We start from the raw sequence: 23,368 nt of genomic DNA, 5'->3' as shown, positions 1-23,368 counted from the left end.
TGGGAAGGTAAAGCGTCGTATTATGTAGCCATCATAGTAACGTATAATTATTGGAGTACTGGCTTTTAATAAAATAACAATGATCTGGATTATATACACATATACATATTTTTATTTCAGATTATGTATGAGCATGTATTTACAAATTGATTGCATAATTTCGTATTATAATTGAGCAAAAAAAAAATATATAATTTTAATATATGTGATGAAAGAATCTTATCTTATTATTATTCTATCAGTAATTTATTAATTAACTTAACAAATACAAACAAAAATTCTATTGAACAGAATACATGTAATTTTATCTGTGAAAAATCATCAAGAGGCAAATAAAATTTTTACAATTAATAATTATTCATGATAATTTTCTATCTAATAATACATTCTTTCATTACAATATTTATTATAACATTTATTATAGTAGTCATTTCTTTACAAAATTTATGAAACAAAACTTAGACTACAATTATTAATAGAAATATTGCGATAATTCTTGCGTGCTTGTTTTCTTTCTTTTTAACATAATAAAAATGTAATATGAAAATGAAAGGCTTATAAATATTTATTATAATCAATTAAATATTCATATTTTTCCATAAGTGTTCGGCGGAATGCGGCGAAGGAAAACAACGTCGTGCAGTTACTTGTCATCGAGTAAATCGTTACGGATGGATCGATCCAAGTCCAACAGAAGGTTGTCCAATGGATCAAAGACCGGATGGTGAGCAGACTTGTAAGCTACGTGAGTGTAGCGATAAATATTATTGGAGTGCTGGTGCTTGGAGAAAAGTGAGTATATTCCTGAAAAATTCTAACTTTTAATATTGCATATTAATTAGCAATTATAACAATTATAAAAAGAATATAAGTAGTTTTAAATATCAAAATCGTCTTGTATTAAAATTTATTAATTTATTAATTTTGCATAAAAGTAATTAAAAAATTTTTTATAATTTCTCGTAATTTAAAAATTAAAAATTAGATTTTAAGAAAAAGAAAAAATTTGTAATTTATAATTATAATTATAAAATTTAAACAATTTATTTACTTTTTCGCATGTCTTTTATATCTATTTTTCTTGTTTATCTCTATAGTGTAGCCATCCTTGTGGCCGCAAGGGTCGGCAGACCCGTAGACTTTACTGTCACGATACTACTACCGGGAAAAAAGTACCGCGGACTTATTGCCCGGTTGAATACAGGCCACAAAAAAAGCGTAAGTGCAATCAAAAAAGATGCGGGTCAGTCACCTGTCTCGAAATTCAGAAACGACTCAAGGTTACTACGGATGGCGAATATCCATTGTTAATTGGTGGAAGAAATATGTCGATTTATTGTCACGAAATGTCAAGCTCCGAGCCGCGGGAATACTTGACTTTGCCAGCCGGCGACAGCGAGAACTATGCGGAAATCTATGACAAAAGGTTATTTTATTTCCATAATTTAAATAATTTTCTCATTATATATTATATTTTTTTAACGATCCAATAAGTTTAGCATTCTATAATATTCTGACTTCAATGTATTAGATTAAGGAACCCACACACGTGTCCATTCAATGGTCAGAGAAATGATAGTTGCAACTGCGTGTCCGAGTTGGGTACAGTGTCTGGTAGAACAATGTTTAAGAGGGTACGCATTAATCCTACGACACTGTACATTATAGGTAAGCATAACATTTGACTTATAAATAATTGTATTCAATTTTTTATAGTTTTTATATGCAATTGTGCACGTTTGATGTTTTCTGTTTAGCGAACGACTATACGTTTTCGTGGACAAAGGGAATGCAGCGCGTGGAGTATGGTAAAGCTGGCGATTGTTACAGCCTCACTGAATGTCCGCAAGGACGTTTCAGCATTGATTTGAGAGGTACTGTCCTGGGATTGTCACCGGAGATTACCTGGATTAAAGAACCTTCAAGCGCTTTTCTCACGATTAATAGAATTGTAAGTTATTAGTTTTAGAATAATCATTGATCTTTCAAAGAAATCCATGTCTTAAAATAAAGATTCTGGCATGCATTCTTCGTATCATCTAGAGTAATCAACGAATCGTCGGTAAATGCGGCGGTTACTGTGGCTTCTGCAAGCCGAGGACGGGTCTAAAGCTGGACGTGTTACCTCCCAGTCAGAGCCATCAACTTTTGGTACTCCACCAATCTGTCCTATGATCCCGCGACCGTGAGTCGTGGTGTCATTACCACCGATTTGCTTTAAACTCAATTAGTTTCTTAATAGTTCCCTTGGAAAGAAGTATATATTTTTTCCAATTGTACAATTGGAAATAGCGAAATTCATAGACCGGCGAGTTACGGATATACCGAAATGCACGTGACATGATGTACAATCTATCATTACCGTTACACATGTGCGATTATACAGACTAAAATTACGATTATGTACTTGTAGGAAACGCGTCTTTCTGAATACAGAACTACAAAATTTAAAGAAAAGGAGAAGCAAATAAGCGTCAGGCTAGCGTTAGACTATGCGTGATTTGTATTCATAAATTTGAGATTTGCGATTTGCTATTTGTATGAGGCTTATGAATAGTATGAATATGCAAATTCGTCATTAGAATTATTATTTGTTATTTACTATTCATATATAAATCATCACTAGCGGAGCGATTTTGATGAAATCAAAGGGCGTGAATTAGGAATGAATCAAAAAATTTATTATCCTAAAATGAATATTTCTAACCAAAAGGATTTCTTCGCCACAAATTAAATTTCCAGCAGACATAGTGATATCAAAATGTTTAGCATCGAAAATCATTACATGCATTTCATAACACAAACTCGAAATAATTGACAATGGTATCAATTTACACCGTACGAATACTTCGCGATTAATATTACGCTCTCTTTCGATGATCTTACGATCCTACAGTTTGCCTTTATCATGAAGCACTGCCGTTTTTTATAATGTCCCATCGATTTTAAAAAAAGAGACATTAAGATGAATTGATGTCTTATTTTTTTATTTTTAATAATAAAGTATCGCTAGAGTATAACCGAGATGGAAATAACATCTCGATTAATATCTTGGACTTATTAGAACAATTAACAATTTGTAGCTTCCAGCTAGATAAAAAAGAATAGCGTAGTCGAGTTCGTTTGTATACAAGCTGGTTACTTTATATAATGTTTCCTGCTTGCAAGAACTATAAAGAATTTGTGAAATTTATTGAACAAGCTGTTGGGATATTATTTTTCCTTTTTACTTGCGTTGCGTAGGAAAATACTATCCGTTTTGCCTCGAAAGTATCGTAGTAACATTAATAACATAGAGAGTGTAAAATGAATAAATCTACTAGTAAGTGTACGTGTGTAAAGTAGTTTGAAAATGGTGTATCTTGCGCAGTAGTAACTAATATATAATAGTCTCATCTAATGTTTAAAACAAAGATGTTATGCTGTTACAGGATAGTTTTGAAAACTGTCTGACAGATCTTTAACTAAAACTTCAACGACGCGCGTTCTGCATTTATTCCGATAAAGATCGAACAGAAAGTCCATTTTCTAGCTACACGTGCAATTACATACAATTGTGTTACATTACTGATGCAAATCCACGAAATTTGTACAAAAGCCAATAATATTATTAATATAATGTAATAATATTTATAATATTAATATTAATATTAATATTAATATTAATATAATAATATTTATACTATGAAGTAGTAGTAATAGAGTCTAAGGAAATTCTTATTGTATTTTATCGCGTCGCATCAATTTGTTGACGTGAACGTGCGATGCCGTTTAGTCTCTACATTAAACAACCAACAAGATTGGTCAGTACAATATATTTTTTTCTAACGATTGCGATACTGCGTCATTGGATATTAAAGTGTCTCTCTCTACTGGACACTTTATAATTCAAATGTCTGTTAGCTATATAAATACGCGTATTTCGACAGACTGCCATAGTTAATATTACTATATGGGATATGTATACGTAATTGTTAAGTGTATAACAAAATAATCTCTGCCAATCTTGGCCACGTTGTAGCATAATAAGAGTTGACAAAGAAAGTGCGATCTATCTCGTAAACGAAGTGCGAGTGAATGCATTTCTCTTTTAACTGAGCATTTTCGAAATGCCAAAATTAACGACGTTAGTCGCGACGGTTTCAATCGTGTAAAAACTGTAAAGAAGCGCGATGTTTACTTAATTCTTGTATTAAGATTAGCAGATCGACAACATATTGCACTGCATATTGCTAATGCCTTATTTGCAGACAATATAATTGGCCTATATCAGTTTGCGAGTGTGAAGGGAGACATGCGCCCCGGAGTCCCTGTGCCGCGAACTTATATGTAATACTGTAGGCAGCTAATTGATCGATTGTCGCTCGATAATTAAATACACGCGTGAGAATTCGTTGCTTTACAATTCCATTGACAACGTAACAACGTATATCACGTAACGACATATTGTGTAATGTATATTAAACGTCATAAGTGTTCTAATGCCTTTTAAATGGACACATTCGAGCGAATGCTCCATTTAATTCATCTCCCACTATCATGATATGCAAAGTCTCAAGACTACATCCTTTTTATATTACAGATTTTTTTAATTTGCCATTATTTTTAATTTGCATTCAATAAAATATTGGAAAATAATTACAACAAAAATATTGGAATATAATTAATTGTTAAAGTATTAACCATTAAAGATAAGAGTGAAATTATATTCTTCTATTGAAATTATCAAATACGCTTCATTTTTATTGATCTTTTAAAATTTAATACATAAAGATATTAAAAATTGAAAAAATAATCGATTTAATTTTCTTCATTAATTTTCTTGAAGAAAATTATTTTCGAATTAGCCTAATAAATTATTGAAAGAATATCCGGTGCTTCTATTTGTATGTCATGATAGCTTATATTAAAAAAATAGGAAACATTGGATATAATAATAATATAATAATTGACAATCCGTCTTTTATATGTTTATATTTTTTATCTTAATCTATAGATATATAGATCGATATAATGGAATCATTTTATTAATGAATGTAATTTTGAAGATTCAGTGTAAAAATTATATTTTATTGACAGATACGACAAAACTTGATCCAATGAAAGTTCATTTATACGTGTTTACAGTCTAGACAGTACATGATTCGGAATGTATTTCTTTAGTAAATTATATAAATGTTCGTAGACTCAACGTCACTATACGTACGCGTACGGTTTCGCTATTTTTTTCAGTAATTATAATCCTCTACTGCCAACTTCAAGTATTTCTTTACATATGTGGCAAATGTACATTTTATATAAAGTTTAAATAAATTACGAAATGTATCTTTGTTTACTTCATAATGCAAAGATGATTCTAGCAAATCTAATTCTCTCAAAAAATAATATTGAAATATTGTGACGTATGATCGTAGGCATGTGAATCAATGTACGTAAATTATTATAATTGAAATATAATATATAATCTGCTGCGTAGAACATTCAGATTCAAAATCCTTAGAATTGTAATTCTTGAGATTTTAATTAGTACTGTCCCTAATCTGATTTATTTTAGGAAAGGAAGGCCCTTTCCTAAGGGTGCCAAAAGGATTGATAATATGAATAAGAAAGGAAAAATCGAAGCACCCATATTCCAGATAGCGTCCATAATTTACCTGAAGAATATGAGATATACAATGAGAGAAATCATGTAGAATCGCTCTGATGAAGGCGCTTCCGACTTCTGTAATAGGAGAAATATAAAGTATGGAGGTGGTGAGAATCATATAGGGTCGCTCTATTGGAGAACCCTTATATAAGTTTTCTTTAAAAGAAGTATATTTTTTGGATCGATGTGTGCTGATGTATAATGTTCTCAGAACGGATGCAGGATATGGAATGGCAATACACGCATCTCAATACAAATTAGAAGAAATAACTAAGTTTTCTAATACTAAATAGATTCTTCAAAATAATAAATTTTTATTTGATCAAAATTAAATAATATAATTTTTCGTTTAACCAAGAAATTTGATGATTTTATAGCTTTTGAATTTTATATTAATATTAAATTTTATAATTACACAAGATCTGCTGTGTTACCTTAGAGAAAGAGAATACGTATCAGTGATAAGCGAGTTGTTCTTATCCGTCAATCTTACTCTACTTCTTTGATTGCATCTTGATTGACGAATTGTAAATGATGACAGAATATAGTAAGCGTGATAACTTATCTCGCTGTACGACACCTGTAACGATCTGCTAAATAAATGCGAATTGCGACGTATGTCAAAAATAAAAATTTCAATAATTATCTAAAGTTTCGCAAATTATACAAGCTAGGGGGAGAGGGGCGGGGAAAGGAGGGGTTTGGCCATAATAAATGTATACGTATGCAAACATGTGAACATGAAAGAGATACCATTTATTTAGCTTATAAGAACGAACAAGTAAATTTACGTAGGAAGGACACTTTGAGTAAAACACATTTACTAATCGTCGTAGTATTCGAACGTAAAGTGGAGAATAAAAAAAAAAAAAAAATAATAATAGGACGAGAAAGAGAAATGACCATCTTTGCTGATTCTAGATTTTGCTCGAACAGCATCACGCTCGCAAACGCCTTAAAACGATCTATCGAGAATTACTAAATGTCTCTCAAAGCGAAAGCACGTGGATACGCGTCTCCGGCTACTTGACACATTCACGTACGCGTAATACATATTCATATATTTATATTCATATATAGATATTTATATTGGAGCGAGGATAAAACAGAAAAGTAAAACTCCGACTCCGAAGGGGGACGCGCGTTAAACATGCCGTTCTCTCAACTCTCTTCTTACGATGTAAGTCTAAACGGGCGTTTAATAAACTAGTAAAGTACAAACAGTTTCATTACGAGAAAGAGAAAGAGAGGGAGAGAGAGAGAGAGAGACAGTACATTAAGCTCAGGTTTACATACTTACGACTACGCTCTTAACAAAAACAAAAAAAGAAAAAAAAAACGTGGCTTTTGTACGCTCAACTTCGCGCCTCGCACAAATCGCGCTTTAGCCACTCTCCGATCCTTTAATTCGAAGATCGTTTCATCTGGGATTAACCCTTTAGGATGATCTCGGCGATAATTCAATTAATTCAATCGGCAATTGATTTATTATCGATCTCTTATGTTTAATTGTGGAAAAAAAGATTCAGGACGATAAGTTTATACAATTATTAATGTCCATTTTTATCAATATAAATTAATTTTAATCTCGGTTTAATTTGTCTAAAAACTAAAAAACTAAAAAAAAAAAAAATGAAAAGTAAGTTAAACCGAGATTAAAATAAAAATTAAAAGATATGAATATATAAAATTTCGCTGCGAGCGATTAATTGCCGATTAAGTTAATCAAATCCGATGTCCATTTTTATCAATATAAGTTAATTTTATAATCTCAATTTAATTTACCTTTTCCTAATTTTTAGGAAAGATAAAAAATAAGTTAAAGCCGACGTTAAAATTAATTCACACCGATAAAAATGGACATTAGTCGAGGTCGCCCCGAGAAAACACCGGCGCGGGAAACACCACATACAAAATTTTCATAGACGATATCGCGAGACACATCGAATATATCAAAATGAAATCCTCTTTCATACATGCACACATACACATACAATCCTCGACATGGTGCAACAATTAGATTACCATCGCGCAACATTAAATACATTACAAGAACACGCGCCGGTATTAAAGGGCTCGCAAGAGAAAAAAAAAAAGGAAACAAACGCCGGAAAATTTCTCTAAATATCATCATCTATTACCGTTTAAGAGTTCCTCAACTGCGCATCCGGAGGAGATGCCGAAGGAGATGAGGGGCGTGAACGAAGGAGGAACTTCCGGCGACGTCTGAGCGCGACAAATTGATCCGGATGCGTGGCAAATTGTGCTCTTTAATCCCGCGGGGCGACGCCCTACAGCCGATCGACTTTTTCTTCTTATAACAATATATAGAAAAAAGGGAGACGCGAGGAATTTCTCCGTTGCGCGATTCGCGCATCTCATCTCTAAGCGCGAATCGTCTCTCTCGCTTTTGCAAACGGATCCCGCGATCGCGTCGCCCTCGCAGGATTAAAACAAGTGCAAACGGGGAACGTTCTTGCGAACTACTCTCGTGTGTATGTGTGCGTCGCGATCGAGCGCACAGAATGGTCCACGTTCTTCTCAGCTACCCTCGGGAATCGTTCCCGGCCTAGAAAAATGAGAACGAAACGACCGATTGAGCAAGAGTCTAAAACATCGTTTCTCCTTCGTCTTCTTTTTAAATTTTTTTTTTTTCTTCTTTTTTTCCCAGCTAGCGAACTACGCTCTACGCGACTGATACAAATGTCTACGCGTGTGTGCGTTCACCGTGTCGCGGCCGCTTCGACGTCGCTCGCGGAAGGTGGATCGCTGTCGCCTCGTCGAGATGGATTTGCCACGAGAGCCGGGGGAGATTGGTAATTCAACATAATTTAATGCAAAAGACGCACACGTCGGATTCCACGCGATAGCTTCATTCCGTCGGAACGATCGAACGAGGATCATCCGCTCTCCGAGTAACTGAATTGATTTTTTTTCCTAACATTTCTTTTGGCGATCAGGCAAATCCATTTGGACGGGAGTTAAGTAAGGCGAGTCGAAGAGAATCGCTGAGAGAAACGTTCGATCCTCTTCCGAGATTTTCGAAGCGACGACGTCACGTTACACCGCACACACTCACACACAGCTGGAGAACGGATCTGCTCCGATCCGAACGATGAGATTTCCGTTCGGAGATTTACAGCCTATTAGCTCGATATATATATATATATATATATATATATATATATATATATAATCTGCCCGCGTATCGAGACGAATACGATAGGTACGATATATTATTGACAATCATTACGGCGGATCCTACTATCAATATATATATATATATATATATATATATATATTTTTATATGTATAATATATATATAATTAGGTACGCTTTGTGCAAGGTAATCGTTGTGTGACAAAACGGTAGGACAGTGACTTTCACACGCTCGAAAGACAGATGCGCCTTTGAATGAGATGCCGTTTCTTCCCCCTTTTTTTATGACGTGGTAAAACGAGAGGATCCGGTATATATATATATATATGTAAAGTATATATAAAGGTTTCTTTTTTTTTTTTTCTACCACAGCCCATTTAAAGATATATCATTCGCGTATTATTATTTTATATTTATTACGCTGTCTTCCCGCGTCGGATGTCGGCACGATCTGCAGCGCGATGTATGAGAAAAAGAAAAAAAAAAAGGTCCATCGGTCTTCTGGTCTCGCCTTCCTCGCGTCCTACGCGCCTATCCCGAGACCCTTCGTGCTCGGGTTTTCTTTTTCTCTTTTCTTCCTATTCGTGATGCGCTCGTTAGATACTCGCTGTTGAGGCACAGCGAGTGTCGGTGAAACGGATAAAAATCGTTACGTATCGATGAATATTGCGTTGAGGATAAAATGCGACGAATATCGCGAAGATTCGGGACGAGGAAGAAGCATATCCGAATGTTCTCTGTCTTTTGACGCGTGTCTTCCTCTTTACCTTTATTTTATCTTTATTTATTTTTTTTCTTTTTTTCCGTACCTTTCCCCTTTTTCGTTTTCGACTTTCGCTCGAAGAAGGATTGTCATTTGTTTCGATAATAAACGCGCGGTAGATTTCTCGGTTACGAGTCACAGCCTAGAAGCATTGAAGATTACGCGGAGAACCTCGAGATTTCGCTCTTGTATGGTGTGGTCGACCGATTGTGTTTTCAGGAGTCGCGTCTCGCTGTGATGTCGATACGCAAAATGCGGAACGAAGCTGAAGAAAAAGCGCTTACGAAAATATTCTTGGTTCCGAAAAGAATTCGCTTTTCAACCGGGCCGGGGAGAGACGCAGAATCTTACGAAGATCATTCGTGCGATCGTAGAACTCCGGGCTCGGGGGAAGAGAGTGGGTGATGTCTTCCGAGAGGGGAACGTGCGGACGTTTTGCGTTGATGTCCTCGAAGCCTCGAAGGGATTTTGTGATTATCTCCCTCATACGATATGTCGAAGTATTGATAAGAGAGAACCGTCGCTAGAAAAATCGCCGCGGTTTAGAAAAAACGAGTCGCGCGAAGAAGTCGGAGCGAACAGCGCGACAACGATGGCGACAACGATGGCGACAACGATGACGACAACGACAACGACGACGACACGAAGACGCTACACGTAGCAATCGACACGTAGTAATTAACGTTGATTAACACCCGAGGCATGTCGCAACGAAGACTTATGTAATCGAAAATCAACTGCGAGTCTCGAACGCTGGCGGGGAGATATCGAGGAAATCCCTATTGAACCCCTTCATGTCCCATTTCAATTATCTCTAATCTCGATTTAACTTATCTTTTTTTCTAATTCTCGAAATAAAAAAAAAGATGTAGGGTAAGTTAAACCGAGATGAAAGTCAATTTAAATTGGCAAAAATTAGACATCGATCGTCGTACGCGCGCGCGTCGTACTTTCGATTCATCTTCACGGCTCTGCCTTTCTTCCCCCCTTTTTTCTGTCGGTTTTTTTCCCTTTTAAACCTCGTTTCTCGTTCGCTGTAAAAATCTTACGGTTAAATATAAAAATAACAATCGCGGTAACGCACTCGTGCTCGCGAGCGCGTCTTTCGCGGATCGCGAGGAATCCGCGGACTCCGGCAATTTCGTTCGCGAGAAACACGAGAGAGAGCCAATGAATACGACGGCGAAACTATCGGTATACCTAGCCCCAGCCACTTCTTCTTATCACACCTAAAACGCCACTCGTGCTCGCGAACGCGAGGAAACGGAAATGAGATGGATACGCGCAAGGATACGTGCGAGGATTCAGGACTTGGAGCGTCGTTGGAGATCGAAAGGCCATTTCAGAAGGAGCCACGTTCTTGCGCCCTTTGCAAAAGGGCGATATCCTAGAAGGTATTACGCAGTTTCACCTCGTGGGACAGAGGATCATCGGCCTCCCTCCACCGCGGGGATGTACCCGGCCGCGATGCCGCTCGACGTAAGACCCTTCGGATCGCGGGGCTGAAGTTTTTATTACGTATGACGAAGAGAGGGAAGGAAGGTGAAGTCATCCCGTTAAATTCCAAAGTACCAAACGCGTCGGAGCTCTAATAAAATACACGTGGGAAACGATTACCATATCCCGGGACGGGCGCGAGGAATCCCGGGGCGCCAAACGTGGCTAATTCGCGAATGCACGATCAGCCATGCGAGAGACAAGAAGATTTTTGACTTTGCGAGGACCCGTCGCGTCCCGTTCCCACCTAGAGGTACATTAAATATTATTGTAGCGTAATCGTTGTACAGTATCCTTTGTTTAATGGTCCGCAAACCGAGCACCTCCGCTCGATCTCGTCGACGTGACGTAGGCCGATGCTCCGCTTTACACCGCTTTCTTTTTTTTTTATTTTTCGTTTCTTTTTCTTCCCCTCCCCGTTACCCTGAACGCACATGACGCCTCGAAGCGCGATGTGGTCGCGATTGTCTTTTGTGTTTTAAGTTTAATTCACGAGCGGGAGGAGGATCGCTGTCTGCCTTTGTACGCGCCGCGTTTCCCGCGAGACGTGCCGTAAGCAAGCCGGACTCGCTCCAACGGGTTTAATTCTACCTCCCCTAATCAGTCCTCGATTATAATTAGACAGGACCGTCTAAGCTAAGATGCGCTCGGGTTAATTCGTTGATCCAATCCGTCATCGCGATGGAGAACGGTTCTACGATTAGCTAACTCGCCATTAGGAACTCTAATCAACAAGACTCTTTTACTCTTAAAATCTAACGGACGCGAATATCTATAGATTACATTCATATGTATATAGACAAGTAGCAGCTTTGTGTAAGTTACATCCTTAGGCGGATCGAAGAACTCGTCTCCAAGTCTTAAAACCAGGCGGTCTCTCGTCGATGCGATTCGATTCGCGATAAAAATTACGCAGGGTGGAGATAGATTCGAAATTAAATCGGAAAAATTCTTCCTGTTTCTTCTTCGGATTTAAGGATTCTTTGGAAAAGTGAGTTCTTCGATTCTCTTCGAGCGCTAAATTCTACTACGCCTCGTCGCAGAGTTAAACCCGTTAAAAGTTATCCAACTAATACAGTAGTACTCGATATAAGAACGGTCGATACAAGACACTGTTTATTAGGAATTCTTTTTTTTATTAATTTATTTCCGCATGTATAAAATGAGAGCGTGCCTGTAAGTTGTTAAAACGTATTCAACGTATCGGAGATGTTGATGTTGACGATTAATACAATTAACGCGTCTGTCGTTTTCGGTTTCATTATCCTTGACTTAGGTACAAATCCGCTTAACGTCAAATCCATTCGACCATTCTAATGCCGATTATACCTTACGGCGACGTCTACGTGACCCGCATTGCGGATCGTTCTCGTCGACGAGTTTAATCGAGGATTTTCAGTGAGCCTAACGCGCTATAATTAGAAATGGCATCATTCCGTCAGTTCTAAACACGTAAACGGCTTACGAGACCCGTATGTGTATCTAAGACAAACGGTATAATGATATCTACGCAACAGCATGATATCTTGCGCTCTCCTTTTTCTTCTTCATCTTCTTCTTCCTCTTCGCGTAGAGTAGACGTAATGCTATTGCTATTGCTATGCGGTATGTCATGTAAAACAAGCGACGATGTATGTGTGTGTGTGTGTGTGTGTGTGTGTGTGTGTGTTACAAGTAAACCGGCCGGCAAGACAGCACCATCCCTCGTAAATGGCCGAGCGACAACTGAACGCCTTCGTTTTCGTATCACGTATAGAAATTTACGCTGGTACCGCTACTTAATTACCGACCCTGGTCAATTTATGTCGGACATCAAAACCGACCGTGATCTCGGCGAGTTCGATTTCCGATGACAGGAGAAGACGCGAGAAAAAAAAAAAAAAAAAGAAAAGAAAAGAACATTCGTCTCATCTCTTGTTCATCTGCGAGCGAGAATCGTCAAGCGTCTCGGCGCAGTGTCGGATCTCGAACTCGGCGAAATCCGTAGCCGGTTTTCCAATCTCCGGCATTCTTACGTAGCTATATGTACAATGACATAACAAACAGAAAAAAACGAACGCGACGGGAAGAATTACTTCGTGGCAGGGGCATTACAACGTGCCGTCGAATCTCGTAGTTAAGTGTCTAAATATCCGTTAGGTCCTAACATCAGGAAGCTTCTCATGACCTGAGCTTATTCGCGCTAGTTCGAGTCTCAATCTAGGGCCGATATAACGCGTCTATAACAAACGAATTCTAAATTCCAAATTGCACTACGACTTCTGTCTACCTTGCTCCAGGCTATTCGTATCGCGATTTTTAACACGGTCGGAGAGATAAGTGCGGATATCGATCGACAGCGGAGCTTGAATATCTTCAACATTAGATCTCGATTCGTCCTCTTCGTACAGAGAGGCTGCGAAGAAAATGAGAAAGAAAGACAGCGAGATAGAGCCGCACATTGTTCCCTAGCTTTACCTAAGAAGCTCTCGATATATTTCCTTATATATTCTCGCTCAGTAATCGCGAGTCGCGATATACAGGCCAGTGCACTTCTTCCCTTCATCATGAAAAGCGCGAGAACGATTCCTAACACGCATACATATAAATCTATAATATAACAACACGTGTGTGTGTGTGTGTGTGTGTGTGTGTGTGTGTGTGTGTGTGTGTGTGTGTGTACTGAGTGTTTATACGGAGCGTTTCCGTTTTTACTATATTATCTTCCGACCAGTCAATTTCCTTAAAATATTCATCAAACGTTACAAAATAAGTCGTGTTTCAATTTTAGAGAGAAAAGATTACAAACAAAAAAGATATAAATAGTCTCAGGTATAAAAGAAAAATGTTCAAGTAATGTTTAAATTTGTTTAAGCAATACTCTATTGCCCGATGACGTAAAAATTCATATAAATTAAAAATATAACGTTAATAATAAAATCATTATGATAAGCAGAAAAAACGTTGATACTTGAACAATAAAAGATAATAAAATAATTTCTTTTCAAACTTTTACGTCTCCAAATTGTCATACATCGACCGAAGAATTTGCCATTAAAAAATAATATAGTTAAAACGGGAACCTTGTACATTTTGATAACATAACACTTCAATTTTCGCTTCGCATTGTTGCTCACAATATTATTTGTCTACATTTATTCTCTCTACGCCGAGTACATATAAATTATTATACACGCGCAAAGACAGTACCATACGCAAAACCATTGTCTCGACATGGTCTCGCTTATCCCCGTTATCCATCGATAGAATGAAAGCTCCTTCGAATATCTACACGCTGGTCTCTAGCTATTACTAAATTCGAGGTACAATATCGTAGTGTCGAAACGACTCGAGAGTACTCGAAATTGTATTAAGCAAACAGATAGTAAATTTATATAATAAATAACGCTACACGCGCTGAAACACATAATATGGTAAATTCGTAATGAGCATAGCACGAGGCCCTACGAAATTTCAGCTTTACTCCGTCTGAGACTTAAAGCTGCTTAGGCTGCTAGGCTTAGTTCGAAAGTGGTGCCTAGCTATTATAGGAAGAACGAAAGAATACACAACGTGGACAGTGTAAGTCGGAAAGGACCTCGATACTACGTATGCTCGACTAGCCAAGTCTACTAGCTTAGTACATAGAATTTTTTCTATATCCCCTCTATATAGGAACAATTGAACGAATAAAACATCAAATAACTACGATAAATCAACTATAAAGCTTACATAACGTGTAGTAAAAAAGAACTGAACCGGGTTTGACCCAGTAAAAAAAAAAAAAAAAATTAGTAACAAACGCATTAAAACTTTAGATATTAATCAACATCTCAGTTATCAACGTATAAATACTGATCGTCTACAAAAGCTTCTGCCACTTTAGGACATGACAAAGTGGTCGCGTCAAATCAATAACCGCTAATCTATAAACACAAGTCGCAAGTAACGAATAATACATATCGCAAGTAGCGGCCTCGCGACGAGTCTCTTTAAGTAGGACAGAAAAACAACTAGAAAAATAACTATTCAATCGACTACGCGTTGACAGCTCCGAATACGTGTCGGTCGCAATTTAACGCACTACCATCAATTTAACATTAATCTTACAAGCCGTTTAGAGAAATACTTTCACGATATTTAATGGCGGACGAGATTCGCGATTTTCCTACGACGAGAGATATGAGTTTACGATACGACGTTATCGAATAACGACACAATCGCTATCACGAATGCTCGACAAGTGCGTTCATCGGAAAAGCAACTTCTTTAAGTTTTAACACGATGACATATATACATAAAACAAGCACTTCGTTCCTCGGACAGAAATTGACAGTTTAATGTTGAAAGAAATAATTTCTCAGAAATAGTTTCTCCAAGCAATTAATGTGTCTTCTTAAATCAATCTTAGGAGAGAAAAATAGAGAAGTTATAACTATCTCTCTTTTTCTCAATTATAAACTATCAATTCACAACTTTGTTCACCGCGATAAATACCGTGATGAAAATTTACACAAATGTTTGGTTTATGTATATATATATATATATATAGAGCGTCGCTTTTTATGATACATATATGGTAATCAATAGTTTAACAGTCTCGCACCTCGAACATTGGTCAGTTTCTGCCATATTTTCGGCTATATTGTTACGACATCGCTTTTTTTTATTTACATATACGGACGCGGCACACTTATACTGCTTTGCTTTGTGACGAGCACGCATACACATACAGCATATGCATACAATAGGCAGCGTGTCCTCAACGAACGGCATTTCCTTCAGTCGGAATGTTAGCTGGCTATCTAAAAATCACGTTTGACAAATCTTGTAGAGTTCGATAATTATCTCAAACACAATTATTATTATATACAAAAGTTTCTTGGATGAAAAAAGAACGTATTAAAGTCAATGGTGACGTTATCTTGATTAAGAAAAGAAGCTATTTCATAAAGATAATATAAATGCCGTTGGTCAAAAAACAGCCGTTCACATATACATCGTATTCATTACTTGAAACGAGAATAACCAGTATCATCCTAGTGGCTTAGAAGTATAAGAAAGAATACATTTTATCTGAGTTTAGCAGTGAACGTATTAAAACCGGTATAATATCGCTGAGCTCAGATTTCAAATATTCAAATATGCTTCAAATATTCAAGAGTACTTTATTTATTAATATTTATTTGCGTGAAAATTGTAATGTTACGTAAAGTCCTACTTTTGCAACTAACAACTATCGAAATTGAACTCACGAAAACTGTTATTGATTTATCAAACATCAATCGAAAAGCATGAAATCTTAAAACATGAATACTATTTACTAAAATTCACTACATTTGCAAAGCTCGCTTAAAACGTGGTTCTACACTCAAAATCAAATCTTGCAAATTAGTTTTCTTCTCTATTTCTCTATTTCTTTCTTTCGATTCTTGAATCCTCATCGCAAAGCATACATCACTTTTCCACTTCATAGCCAGTACTTGGTCATCCGGGTTTCAAAATACTGATATGTGTATGTAGGACGCGTTCGTATGCGTGTGAATGTGTACGCGTGTGTCCGTGCACGCATAAGTTTGTTGTAATAATACGTCATATCGCATGCAGTTTATAAGGGATTGTCAAACACATATGCTGTATTCTTAATGCTCTTATCGATGCGCGACATTACACTAGACTTTTATATTCGGACGTTCGTAAGAGACAGGCGTGTACTTCCTTCAAACGCGCCAACTTTCGCGTTCTTTTTTTCGGAAAAGAGAAACAGACGACAACTGAACTACCATACGAATTGTGCGATTAAGAAAAAAAAAAATCAAGTGTCACAATGAGCGCGATTGTGAGGAGTTTAATTTCCGAATCTATCTATCTCAGATCTACATTCTTGAAAGATGAAAGATTAAGACAATTTGGAATGGCGAACTTTTCGGAGTTTATACAATAATATGCGATACGATTTATCACGAAAGAGAGATCAAAGCACACGCGCGCGAAAGATGATTGACCTCGGTTATTCTTTCGGCGTAATTAAATGCCAGATAATAGAAACTTTAGGTACTAATTAGCATCAAGTTACAAGTACGCGATCGGCATTAATCGCGATTTCATCGCGATATGTTCGTTTCTCGCTGCGCTCGCAGCAACGTTACATCTGATACAGAATATAACAATAAGTGACTTGTAAAGCAGGAACAGCAACACACAGCAACGACATAAATTAATATTACGTATATATGTATGTGTGTATATATATATATATATATATATATATATATATATATATATATATATGTATATGTATGTATGTATACACGCACATATATACATATTTACGTATGTATGTACTGTGCAAATATTTTACTGTGCGAGTGTAGCCGAATGTCGTTGTGCGTTTATCTGTAGATGTAATGTAGATGGATTACCTCGCGTATGTGCGTGTCGTATATGTCAATACTTTTTCGTCAAGTGAGAAATACATCCGGAGCGATATCAGTAGTGAAAAGTTTGACATTAGACTATATAAACAACATATTTTATAATATATGAAAGCTTTTATATATATCTACATTTGTAGATATATATATAAGCTGTATATTTATATGTATAAGCTCGTGTTGCATGCGATTAAACATCGCACTTACACTTCGCGAAATATTCAAATCCTGGAACATCTACTACCACATTATGGGTCACACATTCAAGGAAGGCCACATTGATCTAATCTAACGAGTCATTGCCGAACATTTTGAACGAGTACATCGGCGTTCACTGCCTATCTATATCTCGTTTAACTTAAGATACGTATATAAACGAGTAATTGTACAAAGAACGACTTCTATCATATCTCTAAAGGATGTAATACATCTGAGCAATCTCGTTCTTGTCGCGAGTTACGAGTCGTCAACGATTTCAAAGCTAGCAGCCGTTCACCGGTTCAAACACGATCGACACTGCTCTCGGTTTATTTCCATTTGGCGTCGAGGAAAAAGCGATATATATATTTTCTTACTTTTTTTTGACACGCGACAGAGATAAACCGATAAAGAATAGGCAGTTCAGCGAAACTCTCGTATCTAAATCGGTGCCCTCGAAAAGCTAAGTCGGTTATACTGTCGTAAGCATTAAAATACGTATGGTAGAAAACTATGGAGTTATTAATAACCTGTAAAAAGTCGCACGCGTTTTTTTTTTTTTTTTTTTCCAAATGTCCGTTTCGCGCTTTAGTTCACATTCGTATGTGTTACCTCGTGTATCGCGAGTGAGAAAGTTTTGAATTTAATGGGCGGCATTTTGTTTCAACAGTAAATTAATCGTAAACACCAGCAAAAGCTTTTCAAAAACGTAATACTGTACGTAAGTAAAAAGCTGCTGGACTCTCGATTTTTTTAGTTTACTTTAAGATGAGCGATACCAAGTGGATTCAGCGCAAGTTTGCTAGGTATTGCTTGTGTAATCGTTGGTTCCGTCTTTCGTTTGACTTTCGCTGTGGGTTTTTGCCTCTAGGACCGGGTCCTTAGAAGTCTCGACGACTTTCTTCTCTATGTCCAAGTCATAAAGTAGCGTAGCCTGAAGTGCGTTATACATACCGGTCCGCGCGTATCGCGACGCCTTCGTTAATTCGTGAACACTTCCAGCCAAAGTCAGAATATCTGCACACACGTCGTAAACATTGCAAATAACGGTATTCGACATTAAACATGTAATCCAATAATATTTTACATTGCCATGTACTCAAATTAATTTGTAACATTTACGGTAATTTTGTTACGTCTGGCATTACGTTTTTTAATCACGTAATGTATTGACATCTCTACGTTCGTTCTACTTTTTTAAAATTGAATGAAAGAATAATTAGAAAAGTTGCTCCAACCTTCATAAACTTTTTAATCGATTTTAAAAAGAGCTTTATCGTTTAAAGCAGATTGTTTAAGAACTTTAAAAACTTCTACTTCCGAAATTTCAATCTGTAAGAAAATTGAAAATTTGAAAAATCGTTAGAACATAGAATTTTATTGTTCGCTTTGCGTGTTAAAAATAAATAAAACTTTTGAAGATTTTTATTTTGGAAGTAAATTAATTGCGCATGAGCGGTTTACCGTCGCGAATCAGTTTTTAATACTTGCAGTAGTTTCGTATTCGTTCTAAAGAAAATATTTATAAAAACTATGACACTCACCATTGTCATCGTATGCTAAAATGCAATGTGGATTTTCCTTTTGACGTTTAATAGCATTCGCAATCTCCTGTTTGCGACATTCCTGAACGTACTTGATAGCTTCCAGCCAATACTCCATGGCTTTGTGCACGCGTTGATTCATCGTGGTTCCGCGTAAACGTTCCATCTACCACCCCCCCACACACACACACATACACATATATATGCATGCATATATTTATTTAGTATGTTACGTAAAATAAAAAAATATGAACGACAATAAATTTAAAATAGTTCAATATAAGTCGAAAATATTGTTCGAACTAACTAAATGTAGTAAATAACAGATATTTGGCAAGGCAGGATCTTAGATGCCTAATTTCTTTTATCTTTTATCTTTTTAAATTAAAATAACCGCTTATTATCGCTAATTATCGTTATTTTTTTTAATTTTAAATAATTATATTTATATAGAGAAAAAAAATGTTCGTAGACAACGTTAATAATTTACCTTTGCTATCAATGTAATAACACGAGCGTGTTCTCTCAGGTAATCGATTATCAAACGATCCACCCTCGATGGATTTCCCTGAAGGCGTGGGATGGGTATGTTGTTCGCGCTGGTCACTCGTTTCCCCGGGAAATGCGCGGCCAATCCGGCCTCGCATTTCTTGCGCTCCTTTTCCAACTGTTTGAATTGCTCGTACGTTTGCTCGAGATTAAAATGTAATATGCTCGAAGGGCCTGTCTTCCTGGCCGCGCCACTGCCGTTCCTGAAGCTCAAATTTCCGCCATAGAGAGCGGAAAACAGTCGCGGAACAGGGTGAACCGGTACGGGAACGGGGACTGGCATCACGGATGGAAATGCCCCCGATCTTACGGTATTCGTTCCCGATATCATCCCCGAGTTAAAGATGATGTCGGGCGGTGGGATTCCAGCTGGAATGCTCTGTAACTTCGGTATATGGTGTCGTTGTTTCATAATTTGATTGAAGGCTTCCTTGTCCAGCGTGGATCCCGCGATGCGGTCGGTCAAGTGACCTCCCGAGGGAAACGCGATCTCCTTGGTCAAGTCGAACCCATCGAGTTTGTACGCGTTGACCTTAGGCTGCTTCAAGTCGTTGTGATAAAATGTGGAATTTTGCTGCAGTATCTTCAAACTGTCGCCACTGTTGGCAGTGTACTGTTGATAATTGTGACAGCCGTACTTGGCGATAGGCTGATACAAATTGCGCGAGCTCAGATTCTTTGGGAAACCTATCGGCGAATATGTCTTGGTTTCGAGGGACTTTGATTTCGGATTGATCATCTTTAATAAGCTATTATCGATTCTACAATCACTAGGGAAACAAACGTTCTCGTTCGTGTCTAAATTACTCGCCGAGGATGCAACAAAGTTGTTTGTACCAGGAGGATAGTAATCAATTAAGTTTTTGTAATCTTGGTCCACAGCTTGATCCAGTTTGTAGCTACGAGCTTGCGACTGCAGGAATTGTATCTGCTCGTTGGGTATGCTAATATTCGTCATATTTAATCTAGCGGCGCTATCGTGAACGTCCTTGAAATCACCGATGCCGTTGCGCTGCATGCCGCTCCCGAAACAGGTGTGTAGAGCCGTGTCGGCGGGCGAGAAGTGTTGTAACGGTGAGTTTGACAAGAAGCCGGAGTCGACGCTTAAATCAGTCATCGCCGAGTTGGGCCTGTAGCCAGGACCCTGACTAGGATTACCGGTAACGCCGTACACGTCATGCATGTTCATCATAGTGTTACTATACGAGTTCGACGATGTGCTCTGCCTCATACTGTTGTGATACTCGAGTTCGCTGATGGGAATCGAATTTGGTGAATCCAGAGCCAGAGTCAGCGCGGTGACGTTAAAATTGAGATCCGGTTTAGCGCAATTTGATATTCTCGAGTAGGTAGGGGGTCCTCCCCCAACCAATTCGCTGTGGCATCCCACTGAGGGGGTTAAAAGGGGTTCCGTCCAGTTGCCGGACTGCTTACCGTAGCTCGCTCCGCTCGTAGTCGTCAATAGGTCGTTGCACAGCGGCATTCCATTCCCGCTCGTGTATATAGTCGCTCCATCGTTCGAGTGTACCACGTGCGAACGTGGATCAGACGAATACGCGTTTGACACCATGTCGTTGCTGCACGCATTACTCTGTTCCATGGACTGTTGTACGCACGTGCCGAGATTCAACGTTTTCAAGTCATTGCAGAGATTGTTGGAATTATGATACTCTCTTTTGGCTTTGCGAATGCCGTGTACCATGCTGGTGAACGGATAACGCAAGACCGTTTGATCAGTATTAGCTAGATTAGCTTTTATCCTGTCCACGAGAGCCTGGTTGCGGCAGGAATTGGCAGAGTCCGTTTGATAATGAGTCGTACCTCCGCTGTTGTAACTATTCTGACAGGTATCAATGGTAATAGGGTCCTCGTCGAGGATCTTCGATACCAAGTCATTGACCATGGGATTGTTTAAATCTTGACTGTCCTCGTCCTCGACGTTCATCTAAACAGATCGCGACGTCAAAGCACGACGTTAACGACGTTCAAGGCTGCAGGAAAAGTTGAAGGAAAAAAAATGACTGCATTACTTACGTTTCTTTTTGTGCCGCAACCCGTTAAATCATAACCCCACTGATTGTACTCCACGCCGTGCACTTCATCCCTGGAGTAAACCTTCCGCGGTACTTCCAGCATATTGACACCACCGTGCTCGGTCTCGTTATTCTGCGGAAGACAATCGGTCGACGTGAGACGACAGGACGATTCGAGAGGTGGGACGACCTTTGCGAAAACGCGACTCCCGCGAATCCCTCGTACGGTGTACGCGTCGCGGGCCAAGCGGTGGACGAATCTATCGATTGTTTTCGAACGGCGCGACGAGGGAGGCTCGGGCGACGCCGCGCGACATCGCGCCGCGGCCGACAAAGTAAAGAATCTCAATAATAACGAATCGTACTCGCAGCCCACGAAAAGTCGGAGCCGTCGCTGTCACGATCCCAGGCGCGCGCGCACACATACATACACAAACATACACACACACACACGTATAGGGAGAGAGAAAGAGAGACACACGCACCCAAGGGACAGATCCAATAATACCCGCCGAATATCGTCGCTCGTCGAACGTAATGAACGAGGATGGAGATAGACACGGGGCCAATATCGTCACTATTTGCATACTCTCGGAAACGCGACAATCTCACGCGGGCGTTCTCTCTTCCTCTTTCCCCCCCCCTCTCTCTCTCTCTCTCTCATTTTCCCGTTCGGTATAACGGCTTCTAAACAAACGCGGATCGCACCCTTTGGTTTTCCTCCTCACATCTACGGCACGATGGATCTGTGCTCCTCTTTCTGACTACACTCCCCGCGCAATCTCCTCCTCTTTTTCTCTCCGTGCAATATACGCTTATGTCATTTCGAGTGTAGAGAGTGTATGCTTACGAGTATTGCGATGCAGCTAAATGAAAGAAATCGTTGACACGAACTTCCATGAAACTCGCCAGCGAAGGAAATCTTCGATCCTTCGGATCGACGAAGCGCGATATATGTATAGAGAAAGAGAGAGAGGAGAGAGAGAGAGAGAGAGAGAGAGAGAGAGAGAGAGAGAGAGAGAGAGAGAATATCCTCACCTTGCCAATGGCGAAGGCATTGCTGCCGGTTATCGCGGCCAAATTATGCACCTCGGACAGGGCCATTCGTTAAAAAAAATCCGCGGCGGTCGTCACCACCGTCACCCAACACTACCACCATCGCTACTCGCCATCACCCGTTCGCTCTCTCGCGCGGCAGTCAGCCGCGAGCATTCTCGATCAGTCCCGATTGCGCGACTCCAACTAGTCCCACGACTCCGTCAACCACTACCGTCGACTGTCGCTCGCGTGCCCTGCGCCGCACCCCGGTGCATTTACGCCGACCGACACCGCACTGACCTACATGAATCTCGAACCGCAAGGCACACAAATGCAATCGGCGCTGTATGCGTGTCTACGAGTATATATGATCGAGATACTCTTTCTTTAGATGATGGAATTTATCTAAAACTAGGACGAGAAACCAAATTAAATTATATATAGATATTTAATATAGATTAGTATAGATTTTTAATAATTTAATATTATTAATAATTTCTTAGATTGTGGGTTAATTTTAGTCTCG

The 23,368-nt window shown here is 38.6% G+C and overlaps 2 protein-coding genes across 8 annotated transcripts in view; one reads left to right on the top strand and one right to left on the bottom strand.

Annotated features, from left to right (window-relative positions):
- LOC105428352 (A disintegrin and metalloproteinase with thrombospondin motifs 9) overlaps positions 1-7,752 on the top strand; it is a 38,688-nt gene extending 30,936 nt beyond the window's left edge. For all 6 annotated transcript variants that reach the window (XM_011640631.2, XM_011640633.2, XM_089072652.1 and 3 more), the window contains 5 exons: positions 604-792; positions 1,098-1,426; positions 1,532-1,668; positions 1,758-1,951; positions 2,044-7,752. In XM_011640631.2, coding sequence (XP_011638933.2) covers positions 604-792; positions 1,098-1,426; positions 1,532-1,668; positions 1,758-1,951; positions 2,044-2,175 — 981 coding nt within the window. In that variant the 3' untranslated portion in view covers positions 2,176-7,752. The remainder of the gene's footprint in view (positions 1-603; positions 793-1,097; positions 1,427-1,531; positions 1,669-1,757; positions 1,952-2,043) is intronic.
- LOC105428351 (uncharacterized) lies at positions 6,383-23,138 on the bottom strand. 2 transcript variants are annotated; one of them, XM_011640625.3, is made up of 5 exons: positions 22,843-23,138; positions 21,806-21,937; positions 19,713-21,716; positions 19,223-19,388; positions 6,383-18,695 (listed from the first exon to the last, which is right to left on the bottom strand). In XM_011640625.3, exons 1-5 carry the CDS (start codon positions 22,906-22,908, stop codon positions 18,481-18,483), a joined length of 2,583 nt encoding a protein of 860 aa, XP_011638927.2. In that variant the 5' UTR covers positions 22,909-23,138; the 3' UTR covers positions 6,383-18,480. The 2 variants fall into 2 exon arrangements, with proteins under 2 accessions (XP_011638927.2, XP_025074357.2); XM_025218572.2 differs by lacking the exon at positions 22,843-23,138 and adding an exon at positions 22,290-22,430.
- Between the last annotated feature and the right edge of the window lie 230 nt (positions 23,139-23,368).

This window comes from Pogonomyrmex barbatus, unplaced genomic scaffold (assembly GCF_055798465.1).
Source record: "Pogonomyrmex barbatus isolate J1 unplaced genomic scaffold, ASM5579846v1 scaffold14, whole genome shotgun sequence".
Taxonomy (NCBI): domain Eukaryota; kingdom Metazoa; phylum Arthropoda; class Insecta; order Hymenoptera; family Formicidae; genus Pogonomyrmex; species Pogonomyrmex barbatus.
Note: the sequence above shows the minus strand (reverse complement) of the source record. Positions and strands in the feature narration are given on the sequence as shown.